This window comes from Tupaia chinensis, unplaced genomic scaffold, assembly GCF_000334495.1.
Source record: "Tupaia chinensis unplaced genomic scaffold, TupChi_1.0 Scaffold000477_1, whole genome shotgun sequence".
NCBI lineage: Eukaryota > Metazoa > Chordata > Mammalia > Scandentia > Tupaiidae > Tupaia > Tupaia belangeri.
The window spans coordinates 2,660,280-2,674,367 of NW_006159986.1; the positions used below are offsets into that span (position 1 = coordinate 2,660,280).

General features: G+C 37.6%; 2 protein-coding genes across 2 annotated transcripts in view; both read right to left on the bottom strand.

Moving 5' to 3' along the window:
- LOC114004461 (keratin-associated protein 4-2-like) overlaps nucleotides 1-155 on the bottom strand; it is a 10,936-nt gene extending 10,781 nt beyond the window's left edge. Inside the window, 1 exon segment of the mRNA XM_027774770.1 lies at nucleotides 2-155. Coding sequence (XP_027630571.1) covers nucleotides 2-155 — 154 coding nt within the window.
- A 13,678-nt stretch (nucleotides 156-13,833) lies between these two features.
- The window catches only part of LOC102476236 (keratin-associated protein 4-2-like), a 13,597-nt gene continuing 13,342 nt past the window's right edge, over nucleotides 13,834-14,088 (bottom strand). The window contains exon 2 of the mRNA XM_014590710.1: nucleotides 13,834-14,063. Within this exon, the coding sequence (XP_014446196.1) occupies nucleotides 13,834-14,063 (230 nt within the window). The remainder of the gene's footprint in view (nucleotides 14,064-14,088) is intronic.

Sequence of the window (14,088 nt, forward strand, 5' to 3'; positions counted from 1 at the left end):
CAGCAGCAGCTGGGGCGGCAGCAGCTAGATACACAGCAGCTGGGGCGGCAGCAAGTGGTTCTACAGCAGGTGGTCTGGCAGCAGGTGGGCCGGCAGCAACAGGTCTGGCCACAGCTCTGGCCAGAGCAGGTGGAACCACAACAGGAGTTGACCATGGTGTCAGAGAGTAGAGGTTCTGGGTGGGTTTCCAGGAAGGTGGGTTGGATAGGTCTGGAGGTTTATTGATCCCACACTCCCTTTTATACCCTGCAAGAAGGCTACTGTCATCAGGCAGCACCCTATCCTTCTTACTCTTTGTGCTGATAAGTAGGCAATTATCAAATTAGGCAAGTGTGTTTAGGTGCTTCAAGTGTTCAGGATGGATGGGAAACAATCTCTTTTCCTGATGTGTTAGCACTTATCCCAACAGCTCTTCCTGAATCTCCTCTAATGGGCCTTTCTTGCTTTAGCTTCCTTAACAACAGCTGTCACAAGACATCTGGCCATTCGCTACTGTATGCATCTGTCTCATTTACCACAGGATGTGGAGTCAACACTTGATACTGAGTGTTATATTCCCAGATACTTGCGGGCATCCAGGAGGATAAATCTGACTCATGAATAGGAATGTTGGTTCTTTCACAGTGAGTCAGGTGGGCCAAGAATGTTTATATATGAAACTAGAAACCACTGACATGAGATAGTGAAGGTAATTAGGACATTTCCCCTTTCTCACTGTGATTTCTCATGTTGTTTTGAATGTTTTCCTGCCAATTCAACTTATATGACTCAGGCTTTTTGCCTCTTATACTATTTCTCACCTTTCCAATTTACCCTCTGTGTTGAGTTGCTGGTCATTAAATTGCCTTACACTCTCTGGTGTCATTATTGTAAATATCATTGACTTCTTTAGTTAGATTTATCACTAGGTATCTCATACGTGTTATGACTATGGTAAAAGGGATTACTTTCTTCAGTTCTACGTTGGTAAACTTGTTGTCTATATATAGAAATGCTACAGATTTTTGGATGTTGATTTTTTTTTTTTTTTTGAGAGGTTTTTCCCTATAGGGCACATGCGCTTGCCAGACAGACAGAGAGAGACATAGAGACAGAAAGCGAGAAATCACGCCCCCCCCAGGGGGGAAGGTCACGCCGCAATCCCTTCTCCTCCATTCCCCTCTAGGGATCTTGGGCATGCAAGTACACGCACCCAGCGTGAGTTTTAAGCCACTGGGTCCGGGACACGAACCGCTGTCGACTACATCCGCGAACTGCTGTTTCCCTCGATGTTGATTTTTTTAGCCTGCCACTTTACTGTATTCATTTATTACTTCGACAAGGTTTTTCATGGGAACCTTAAGTATACCATCATGTCATCTGCAAATACAGACATTTTTACTATTCTTTGCCTACTTGAATGCCTTTTATATTGTACTCTTTTCTGACTGCATTGGCTAAGACTTCCAGCACTATATTAAAAAGTAGTGGAGAAAATAGGCAGCCTTGTCTAGTACTGGTTTTAGAGTAAAGCTAATAGCTTTTCAGTATAGTGTTAGCTATAGGTTTTTTATATATGGCTTTTATTGTGTTGAGAAATGATCCTTCTACACTAGTCTTACTGAGAGTCTTAACCATAAAGCAATGTTGTATTTTGTCAAATGTTGTATTTTTTCTCTGCATCAATTGAAATGATCATATGGTTTTATCTTTTTTTCTATTAATACGGTGTATTATATTTAAGGTCTTGCATATGTTGAACCACCCTTACATTTCTGGAATAAAGCCTACCTGGTCATGATGAATAATCTTTGTTATATGTTGTTGAATATGATTTGCAAGTATCTTGTTGAGATTCATCCGAGATATTGGTCTGTAGTTTTCCTTCTTTGTCATATCTTTATCTGCTTTGAGAATGAGGATGAGGGAGGCTTCATAAAATGAACTTGGAAGGTTTCCTTCCTTTTGGATCTTTAAAAATAATTTGAGCAGGCTATGGAATAACTCTTCTTAAAAGTTTTGTAGAATTCAAAAGTGACACTATCCGGACCAGGGCTTTTTATTGTTGGGAGATTGTTTATTACTGATTCAATCTCATGGCTTATTATGATTCTATTCAGGTTTTCCATGTCCTCCTGATTCAGTCTTGGTAGATTATATGCATCCAGAAATTTGTCCATCTCTTTCATGTTCTCTTGTTTGTTGGAATATAGTAACTCATAGTATCCTCTAATGATGTTCTGTATTTCTATTGTGTCTGTTGTAATTTTGCCTGATTTATGTTTTTTTTTTCTTTCTTCTTCTTTATCATTATAGCTAATGGTGTGTCGATCTTGTTAATCTTTTCAAAGAACCAGCTTTTGCTTTGATTTATTTCTGTATAGTTCACTTATTTTCTGTTTCATTTATTTCTGCTCAAATCTTTATGATTTCTTTTCGCCTGACATTCTTTTGTTGTTGTTGTTGTTGTTTTCCCAGTTCTGAGGCATGATGTTCGGTTATCTATTCGCCACCTTTCCATATTTTTCTTATGTGCACTAATTGCTATGAATTTCACTCTTATGACTGCTTTTGCCATGTCCCATAGATTATGGAAACTCTTGGACTCATTATTATTTGTTTCCATAACTTTTTTGATGTCATACTTAATATCTTCAGTAGTTAGAAGTCATTCTACAATAGATTGTTTATTTTCTATGTGTTTGCGTATCTTCAGGGGTGTTTCTTGAAATTAATACTGAGTTTAATTCTATCATGGCGAGAGAAGATACTGGATATAGTTTCTATGCCTTTGAATCTGTAAAGGCTTGATTTGTGTCATATCATATGGTCAATCTTTGAAATGGTTCCATGACAGGGTGAGAAAGATGTATATTTAGTGGTCTTAGGGTGGAAAGTTCTATAGATTTCTGTTAAGCCCATTTGATTTATAGTATCATTTAGGTATTGTATCACTCTGCTTATTTTTTGTCTAAAAGATCTCTCGAAAGGAGATAATAGGATGCTGAAATCCCAACAGCTATAGTGTTGAACCCTATCTCTTCTTTTAGCTACAGCAGTCTTTCCTTCGATTATTTAGGTGCTCCTGAGTTGGGTGATGATATTTATAAGTGATACTACTTGATGAATTAGCCCATTTATTATTATATAAGGCCCTTATTTGTCTCTTCTTTTTTATTTTTATTTTATTATTATTATTATTTTATTTCAATGTCTTTTATACATTCAGTCGTGTTTTATTTTTTTTCAACTCATTCTCCCATCTTTTAATAGGCTTGATCATCTGTTTTCAGGATAGCTGCTTCAGTTCCTTGTGTATTCTAGTTATCTAATGCATAGTTTACAAAAATATTTTTCCATTCTGAGGGCTGTTGATTCACACTAATTACTCTCTTTTGCCAAGCAAAAACTTCTTAGTCTAAAGTGTACTTGTCTATTTTGGGGATTATTGACTGTGCTTTGGGAGTCTTATTTAAGAAGTCTTTGCCTACCCCAATGTCTCCCAGAGTTTCCCCAGTGTTCAGTGTTTTTCAAGAGTAGTTTTATAGTCTGAGGTCTTAGGTTTATATCTTTGATCCACTTCGAGTTGATTTTTGTCAATGGTAAGAGGTAGGTGTTCTGATTCTTCTTTCTGCATGTGGATATCCAGTTTTTCCAGCACCATTTGCTAATGAGGTTTTCCTTTTCCCACTGAATTTACTTGTACCCTTTTCAAAGATCAGTTGGCTATATGTTTGGGGGTTTATTTCTGGGGTCTCTACTCTGTTCCATTGGTCCCCATGTCTGTTTTTGTGTCAATATCATGCTGTTTTGATTATCATAGCTTTGTAATATATTTTGGGGTTAGGAAGAGAGTTGCCACCCACTCTACTCTTCTTGTGCAAGATTGCTTTGGCAATACAAGGTCTTTTATGATTCCAGACAAATTCTAAGATTGTCTTTTCTAGATCTGTGAAGAATGTCTCTGATACTTTGATTGGGATTGCATTAAATATATAGATTAATTTGGGTAGAATTGCCATTTTGATTATATTAGTTCTTCCAATCCAGGAACATGGGATGTCCTTCCACTTTTTTGTGTCATTTTCATTTTATGTATGTATGTATTTATTTATTTATTTAGCTTCTTGTAATTTTCCTTGTGAAGATCTTTAACTTCTTTGGTTAGATTTATTCCTAGGTATCTTATACTATTTGTGGCTATTGTAAATGGAATTACTTTTTTCAGTTCTATCTCAATCTGCCTGCTGTTTGTATATAGAGATGCTATAGATTTTTGTATGTTGATTTTGTATCCTGCAACTTTACTATATTCATGTATTACTTCCAGAAATTTTTTTCATGGATACTATTGGGTCTCCTATGTATAGCTTTTGAACCATTCAACCAGTCTTTGTCTCTTAATTGGAGAATTTAATCCATTAACATTCAAAGCTATTATTGATATTTTTGGACATGTTACTATCATTAATTGAGCCTTTTTCTTTGTTGTTTTTCATTCTCTTATACTGTCCATCTGACTTTTTAGTTTTCCTGGTAGATCATTCCCTTCAGAACCTCCTATCAAGGTAGTCTGGAGTTGGTAAACAATTTCAAGTTTTGTGTATCCAAGAATATTTTTATCTTTTCTTCCCATTTGAAGGATAATCTTCCAGGTATAGTATTGTTGGTTGAAATTGTTTTTCATGTAGCACTTTGACTATATTTCCCCATTCTTTCCTTGTCTGCATTGTTTCTGATGAAAGGTCTGATGTTAGCCTGATGGAATAACCTTTGTAAGTAACTTAATGTTTCCCTCTTGTCAATTTTACTGTCTTTTCTTTGTGGTTTTGGCCAATCTAGCTATGGTGTGCCTTAGAGAGGATCTTCTTGGGTTGATTCTTTTTCGGGTCCTGTGTATTCCTTGGGTCTGGATATTTGAATGCCTAAGTTTAGAAATTTTTCTTCCAGGATTTCATGGAATAAATTATCAATGCCCTTATTATTTTCTTCCTGTCTGGGATACCAGTTATCTGGATGTTGGGGTGCTTAATGGTATCTAGTATTTCTCATATATTATCCTCATTTTCTTGGTTGTTTTCTCAGTCTTTTTTTTTTTTTTTTTAGAGGTTTTTGCTATAGGGTGCATGCACTCGCCAGAAAGACAGAGAGAGAAAGAGAGACAGAAAGCGAGAAATCATCCTCCAGGGAGGATGGCCACACTGCAATCCCTTCTCCTCCATTCTCTTCTCAGGATCTTAGGCACACCCACACACACGCCCGGTATGAATTTAAGCAACCCGGTCCAGGACTCAAACCATGGTTGACTACATGGGAGTCCACAGACATAGCCATTTCGCCAACTGCTGGTCCCTCTGAGTCTTTTTGATACTGTTTTCTATGTCAGGGTTTTGTCTTCTACATTCGAGATTTGATCTGTGTGATCTAATCTACTTTTAATACTTTCAAGGGAGGTTTTAATCTCCTGTATCACATTCTTCATCCCTAACAATTCCATTTGATTCTTTTTTATGATGTTTATTTCTTCTTTCAAATTGTGAAAGGACTTCCTCATCTCCTGGAGCTCGTTGTCTCTTTTCTCTTCCATCTCATTTAGTTTGGTCACTACAAATATTCTGAATTGCTTATCTGACATATCCACAACTTCCATTGTGTTTTGAAGGTGATGTGAAATTGATGTTTACCCTTAAGGGAGAGACATTTTGTTGATTGCTCACATTTTTGTGTCTCTGCGAGTGTTCCTAGTATATGGTGATCTATACGTTCTTTCCTAAATTATTATTCAAGGTATCTCTCAGTGTTCAAAAATGTGCAGGAGTATAAAATTGGCAATCTGTCTTCTGCTCTGTCTCCCTGTTCCTCACCAGCACCCTGCACTGTTGTGACTGGTCCTGGGTGACCCAAAGTCCTCCCTGTTTCTGAAGAACAGGTGCACCTGAAACTGAGCTGCTAAGCTTCACCTCGGGAGTGAAAAAAAGATACCAGCATGATCTCAAAACACTGAGAGTTCAAAGGCGAGTGGGAAAGGGGATGGGCCGTGGGGCCTAGCTGTTAGCTGAAGACACAGGTACCCTGGTGTCCAGCATGGTTGGCAAGGCTGTTAGCTTGAACCAGTATCTGGATCTGGATGAGACTGGAAGGGGCGCAAGTTCTCTGCAAATACAGACATTTTTACTATTCTTTGCCTACTTGAATGCCTTTTATATTGTACTCTTTTCTGACTGCATTGGCTAAGACTTCCAGCACTATATTAAAAAGTAGTGGAGAAAATAGGCAGCCTTGTCTAGTACTGGTTTTAGAGTAAAGCTAATAGCTTTTCAGTATAGTGTTAGCTATAGGTTTTTTATATATGGCTTTTATTGTGTTGAGAAATGATCCTTCTACACTAGTCTTACTGAGAGTCTTAACCATAAAGCAATGTTGTATTTTGTCAAATGTTGTATTTTTTCTCTGCATCAATTGAAATGATCATATGGTTTTATCTTTTTTTCTATTAATACGGTGTATTATATTTAAGGTCTTGCATATGTTGAACCACCCTTACATTTCTGGAATAAAGCCTACCTGGTCATGATGAATAATCTTTGTTATATGTTGTTGAATATGATTTGCAAGTATCTTGTTGAGATTCATCCGAGATATTGGTCTGTAGTTTTCCTTCTTTGTCATATCTTTATCTGCTTTGAGAATGAGGATGAGGGAGGCTTCATAAAATGAACTTGGAAGGTTTCCTTCCTTTTGGATCTTTAAAAATAATTTGAGCAGGCTATGGAATAACTCTTCTTAAAAGTTTTGTAGAATTCAAAAGTGACACTATCCGGACCAGGGCTTTTTATTGTTGGGAGATTGTTTATTACTGATTCAATCTCATGGCTTATTATGATTCTATTCAGGTTTTCCATGTCCTCCTGATTCAGTCTTGGTAGATTATATGCATCCAGAAATTTGTCCATCTCTTTCATGTTCTCTTGTTTGTTGGAATATAGTAACTCATAGTATCCTCTAATGATGTTCTGTATTTCTATTGTGTCTGTTGTAATTTTGCCTGATTTATGTTTTTTTTTCTTTCTTCTTCTTTATCATTATAGCTAATGGTGTGTCGATCTTGTTAATCTTTTCAAAGAACCAGCTTTTGCTTTGATTTATTTCTGTATAGTTCACTTATTTTCTGTTTCATTTATTTCTGCTCAAATCTTTATGATTTCTTTTCGCCTGACATTCTTTTGTTGTTGTTGTTGTTGTTTTCCCAGTTCTGAGGCATGATGTTCGGTTATCTATTCGCCACCTTTCCATATTTTTCTTATGTGCACTAATTGCTATGAATTTCACTCTTATGACTGCTTTTGCCATGTCCCATAGATTATGGAAACTCTTGGACTCATTATTATTTGTTTCCATAACTTTTTTGATGTCATACTTAATATCTTCAGTAGTTAGAAGTCATTCTACAATAGATTGTTTATTTTCTATGTGTTTGCGTATCTTCAGGGGTGTTTCTTGAAATTAATACTGAGTTTAATTCTATCATGGCGAGAGAAGATACTGGATATAGTTTCTATGCCTTTGAATCTGTAAAGGCTTGATTTGTGTCATATCATATGGTCAATCTTTGAAATGGTTCCATGACAGGGTGAGAAAGATGTATATTTAGTGGTCTTAGGGTGGAAAGTTCTATAGATTTCTGTTAAGCCCATTTGATTTATAGTATCATTTAGGTATTGTATCACTCTGCTTATTTTTTGTCTAAAAGATCTCTCGAAAGGAGATAATAGGATGCTGAAATCCCAACAGCTATAGTGTTGAACCCTATCTCTTCTTTTAGCTACAGCAGTCTTTCCTTCGATTATTTAGGTGCTCCTGAGTTGGGTGATGATATTTATAAGTGATACTACTTGATGAATTAGCCCATTTATTATTATATAAGGCCCTTATTTGTCTCTTCTTTTTTATTTTTATTTTATTATTATTATTATTTTATTTCAATGTCTTTTATACATTCAGTCGTGTTTTATTTTTTTTCAACTCATTCTCCCATCTTTTAATAGGCTTGATCATCTGTTTTCAGGATAGCTGCTTCAGTTCCTTGTGTATTCTAGTTATCTAATGCATAGTTTACAAAAATATTTTTCCATTCTGAGGGCTGTTGATTCACACTAATTACTCTCTTTTGCCAAGCAAAAACTTCTTAGTCTAAAGTGTACTTGTCTATTTTGGGGATTATTGACTGTGCTTTGGGAGTCTTATTTAAGAAGTCTTTGCCTACCCCAATGTCTCCCAGAGTTTCCCCAGTGTTCAGTGTTTTTCAAGAGTAGTTTTATAGTCTGAGGTCTTAGGTTTATATCTTTGATCCACTTCGAGTTGATTTTTGTCAATGGTAAGAGGTAGGTGTTCTGATTCTTCTTTCTGCATGTGGATATCCAGTTTTTCCAGCACCATTTGCTAATGAGGTTTTCCTTTTCCCACTGAATTTACTTGTACCCTTTTCAAAGATCAGTTGGCTATATGTTTGGGGGTTTATTTCTGGGGTCTCTACTCTGTTCCATTGGTCCCCATGTCTGTTTTTGTGTCAATATCATGCTGTTTTGATTATCATAGCTTTGTAATATATTTTGGGGTTAGGAAGAGAGTTGCCACCCACTCTACTCTTCTTGTGCAAGATTGCTTTGGCAATACAAGGTCTTTTATGATTCCAGACAAATTCTAAGATTGTCTTTTCTAGATCTGTGAAGAATGTCTCTGATACTTTGATTGGGATTGCATTAAATATATAGATTAATTTGGGTAGAATTGCCATTTTGATTATATTAGTTCTTCCAATCCAGGAACATGGGATGTCCTTCCACTTTTTTGTGTCATTTTCATTTTATGTATGTATGTATTTATTTATTTATTTAGCTTCTTGTAATTTTCCTTGTGAAGATCTTTAACTTCTTTGGTTAGATTTATTCCTAGGCATCTTATACTATTAGTGGCTATTGTAAATGGAATTACTTTTTTCAGTTCTATCTCAATCTGCCTGCTGTTTGTATATAGAGATGCTATAGATTTTTGTATGTTGATTTTGTATCCTGCAACTTTACTATATTCATGTATTACTTCCAGAAATTTTTTTCATGGATACTATTGGGTCTCCTATGTATAGCTTTTGAACCATTCAACCAGTCTTTGTCTCTTAATTGGAGAATTTAATCCATTAACATTCAAAGCTATTATTGATATTTTTGGACATGTTACTATCATTAATTGAGCCTTTTTCTTTGTTGTTTTTCATTCTCTTATACTGTCCATCTGACTTTTTAGTTTTCCTGGTAGATCATTCCCTTCAGAACCTCCTATCAAGGTAGTCTGGAGTTGGTAAACAATTTCAAGTTTTGTGTATCCAAGAATATTTTTATCTTTTCTTCCCATTTGAAGGATAATCTTCCAGGTATAGTATTGTTGGTTGAAATTGTTTTTCATGTAGCACTTTGACTATATTTCCCCATTCTTTCCTTGTCTGCATTGTTTCTGATGAAAGGTCTGATGTTAGCCTGATGGAATAACCTTTGTAAGTAACTTAATGTTTCCCTCTTGTCAATTTTACTGTCTTTTCTTTGTGGTTTTGGCCAATCTAGCTATGGTGTGCCTTAGAGAGGATCTTCTTGGGTTGATTCTTTTTCGGGTCCTGTGTATTCCTTGGGTCTGGATATTTGAATGCCTAAGTTTAGAAATTTTTCTTCCAGGATTTCATGGAATAAATTATCAATGCCCTTATTATTTTCTTCCTGTCTGGGATACCAGTTATCTGGATGTTGGGGTGCTTAATGGTATCTAGTATTTCTCATATATTATCCTCATTTTCTTGGTTGTTTTCTCAGTCTTTTTTTTTTTTTTTTTAGAGGTTTTTGCTATAGGGTGCATGCACTCGCCAGAAAGACAGAGAGAGAAAGAGAGACAGAAAGCGAGAAATCATCCTCCAGGGAGGATGGCCACACTGCAATCCCTTCTCCTCCATTCTCTTCTCAGGATCTTAGGCACACCCACACACACGCCCGGTATGAATTTAAGCAACCCGGTCCAGGACTCAAACCATGGTTGACTACATGGGAGTCCACAGACATAGCCATTTCGCCAACTGCTGGTCCCTCTGAGTCTTTTTGATACTGTTTTCTATGTCAGGGTTTTGTCTTCTACATTCGAGATTTGATCTGTGTGATCTAATCTACTTTTAATACTTTCAAGGGAGGTTTTAATCTCCTGTATCACATTCTTCATCCCTAACAATTCCATTTGATTCTTTTTTATGATGTTTATTTCTTCTTTCAAATTGTGAAAGGACTTCCTCATCTCCTGGAGCTCGTTGTCTCTTTTCTCTTCCATCTCATTTAGTTTGGTCACTACAAATATTCTGAATTGCTTATCTGACATATCCACAACTTCCATTGTGTTTTGAAGGTGATGTGAAATTGATGTTTACCCTTAAGGGAGAGACATTTTGTTGATTGCTCACATTTTTGTGTCTCTGCGAGTGTTCCTAGTATATGGTGATCTATACGTTCTTTCCTAAATTATTATTCAAGGTATCTCTCAGTGTTCAAAAATGTGCAGGAGTATAAAATTGGCAATCTGTCTTCTGCTCTGTCTCCCTGTTCCTCACCAGCACCCTGCACTGTTGTGACTGGTCCTGGGTGACCCAAAGTCCTCCCTGTTTCTGAAGAACAGGTGCACCTGAAACTGAGCTGCTAAGCTTCACCTCGGGAGTGAAAAAAAGATACCAGCATGATCTCAAAACACTGAGAGTTCAAAGGCGAGTGGGAAAGGGGATGGGCCGTGGGGCCTAGCTGTTAGCTGAAGACACAGGTACCCTGGTGTCCAGCATGGTTGGCAAGGCTGTTAGCTTGAACCAGTATCTGGATCTGGATGAGACTGGAAGGGGCGCAAGTTCGTCTTTTTTTTTTTTTTTTTCCATTTTCTTTTATACATTCAATCACGTTATTTAGCTTACAAAGTGAATATTCCAACATGTGAGCATTTCTCCCCAGTCCCATTGATAAAACTATAAAATTATCTTCAATAGATAATACCACATTTCTTTGTCCCATTAATGCTTTGTCTCTATTTTTCTTTGAAATGTCCTTCCTTAGACTACTCTTCCACACACACTGTACCTGGTATTCACATCTATTTATTGTGTTTCTATAAAGTCCCAAAACACAAACCTGAAATCCAAAGGTGAGTAGGGGAGGTGATAAGCCTCAGTCCTAGCCATTAGGCCCTGCAGCCACAGGCAGCCTGGTGTCTGACAAGGCCATTTCTACAGTGCAGACTTTCAACATATACTGAGTGAGGACATGAAGTACTTGACTTTCACAGTCCTGCTTATATAACTTAGCTTGTTTTCTTTCTTCTTTATTTTACTTATTTATTTTGTCTTAATTAATATTTTATTTACACTTATTCACTGTCTATCTTTACAGTGTACAACATGGTTTTTCCCAGCATGAATAGGTGCATATTAATCAAGTCAAGACCTTACCACATACATTATAATTAACACAAAACTTTTCAATTTTGTGTCTACTAAATGTTTAGTTTGTTTTTTAGCCTATATCTTTTTCATACTGAGAATGGGATAACTGTGAAAATAGTGCAGAGATGCCATTTAATATTGGCTTTGTTTCAAAAAATTTACGATGCTCCAGCCCGTCAGTTTACAACCTGGTGATCACAGATACTCAGAGAAGGTAGTAGGAAATCCCATCTTTTTATCAATTTTTTTAAACACATAATCCCACATAACTCAGGCCTGATGGCCCTGGAGATGTTGATTTCAGGGTGGGGGTGGTGGTAAGTCACTTCCAAAAGACATAGCAAGGTTCCATTGGAAGCTTAGCTCTGGCTGTCACTTTGTCATTTTGGGATTATAGTACTAGGATATCAGCAGGCAAGTTAGGCTACTCTTCATTTGGTAATTGATCCTTTCATCCTGAGGAAGTAAAACTACTCCTACATAAATGTGGGCAGGGTAATTTATGGAGCAAGCTGGTAACCCACCAGGTCAATGTGGGATTTCTAGTTTCAGCTAAACTGCAAATTTGGAAGATCAATGCCTATGGCCTGATAAGAAAACTATAGCCAAGGAAGTGTGTGGTCTCTGCTGAGGACATTGGTTTCTCTAGTAAGCATATCACCTAAAAGCAGCAAAAGTGCTGCCCACCCACTAATTCTCTTGTGGGTTTCTTGGAATTTGTGACCATCGATGGGTTGTGCTCAATGGTGAGGTGGTCTTGGGTGGTATTAAAGGTGGACTATACAATACCCTTCCTAGAGCCCTTATACTAGAAAGCTGTCCCATCAGGAGTTAGGATTAGTGTGGACTGCTAGTGGCTCATGCTGTTCACCTGCACTGTTATCCAGGTAATTGTCCTCAGCTTAAAGGATCCATATCATCTGTGTGTTTTCTGCCCTCTTGGCATCCTTTACCCATTCCCCTGGTGGCCCACACCTAGTTTTAATTGATATCAGAATACAAAGATCTAATCCTTTCATTTCTAGGACAAAGAGATTTTTGGTACCACTCACATTCTCTAGCATCCTATAGGGTCAGACAAGGATAGCAGTGATGTACAGACACATTTTGGCTTCACTGACTCTAGCAAGCTATCTGCTTCCCTAGACTCTTGCATATTTCCCCTGAGAGTACTTCCTTATAAAGCACCAGTGTAAGAACCTGTGATTCAGGGTTTTCCTTTTAGTGAATCCAACATGGCACATTCATCTTAGGGTGATTATCCCTAGATTCCGCATCCATCAACATAGCTAGGGTAGTGTCCTCCTGAATGAGGCCTTCTTCGAAACAAAGCTTACACGAGTATTTCTACAACATGGCCTCACCTTAAATGAGTGTTCTCAACATGGCAATTTTGCCAGATGGACTGCTGCAAAGAAGATTGAAGAAATTATATAGAAATGAAATTAGCAAAACAAACATTTAAATGTTCTGGAGATTTACCATTTTACTTAAGAGTTCACCAAAAACTTATTTAATCATTGACACGATATAAAAAATGTTTTCAGGGCCAACAAACAGATTAGGAACACTACTTTCTTACCATGTGTGTATTTTGAAGAACAAGAAATTGAATTTAGAGCAAGTAGTGCTCTAGAAGTGCTAGAAATGAACTTGAAAAATAATGCAGGAAGGAAAGGCAAACCTGTACAGAGCGAGTTAATGATCAGAACACTCCTGTAAGTAACTAGGGTTCAGGAACCCTGAAGCCCTCTAGAAGACTAGTACTACAGTCCTTAATGAAGGAGAAATAGCTCAAGCAATTATTCGCCAAATCCACTATAATGGATTACGATTGTTAATAGAGACCCTTTTCATCTGCCCAAAATATTACTTAATTCAGACAAAGTCACCAGGAAAATGTTTCCTGGCCCTTGTTCTAAATAACCAAGAACCATCCTTCTATATTAGCAGAAGGAGTGCTCAGGGAATAGAGGTAGAGTCCATAAAATCATCTACCATTGGTTTCAATCTGCACAGAGAACAACTAAAAAAAAAATGAGAGAGAAGAGTGACAATTTGCAAGGAAAAATAAAGACACAAGATAACCTTACATTTGTATGCCTGGAAAATCAAGATTTATTTAAAATGCAAGAATATGTCCACATGGATAAATGTGGAAGATAGAAAATATTTCCATTTGGTGATAACATGGTGGAGGAGTGCAGGTGTATTTGAGGCTCTGGATGAAGCTATTAATCAGTTGGAACTGAGGTTTCATGGGGGACGTTCCATGATTAGGCTCTCAGATAAACTAGATCATAAATGCTGGTGAGTGAGGAAGAGGCAGGTGCAGGGGAGAGCACTCAGCAGCAAGAACAACTAGAGCAGGTGGGGCGGCAGCACGTGGTCCTGCAACAGGTAGTCTGGCAGCAGGTGGGACGACAGCAGCAGGTGGGGCGACAGCAGCAGGTGGGGCGACAGCAGCAGGAACCACAGCAGCTAGGCCTGCAGCAGCTGGAACCACAGCAGCAGGGACGGCAGCAGGGACGGCAGCAGGTGGTCCTGCAGCAGGTGGTCTGGCAGCAGGTGGGGCGACCGCCGCAGGGCCCGCCACCACA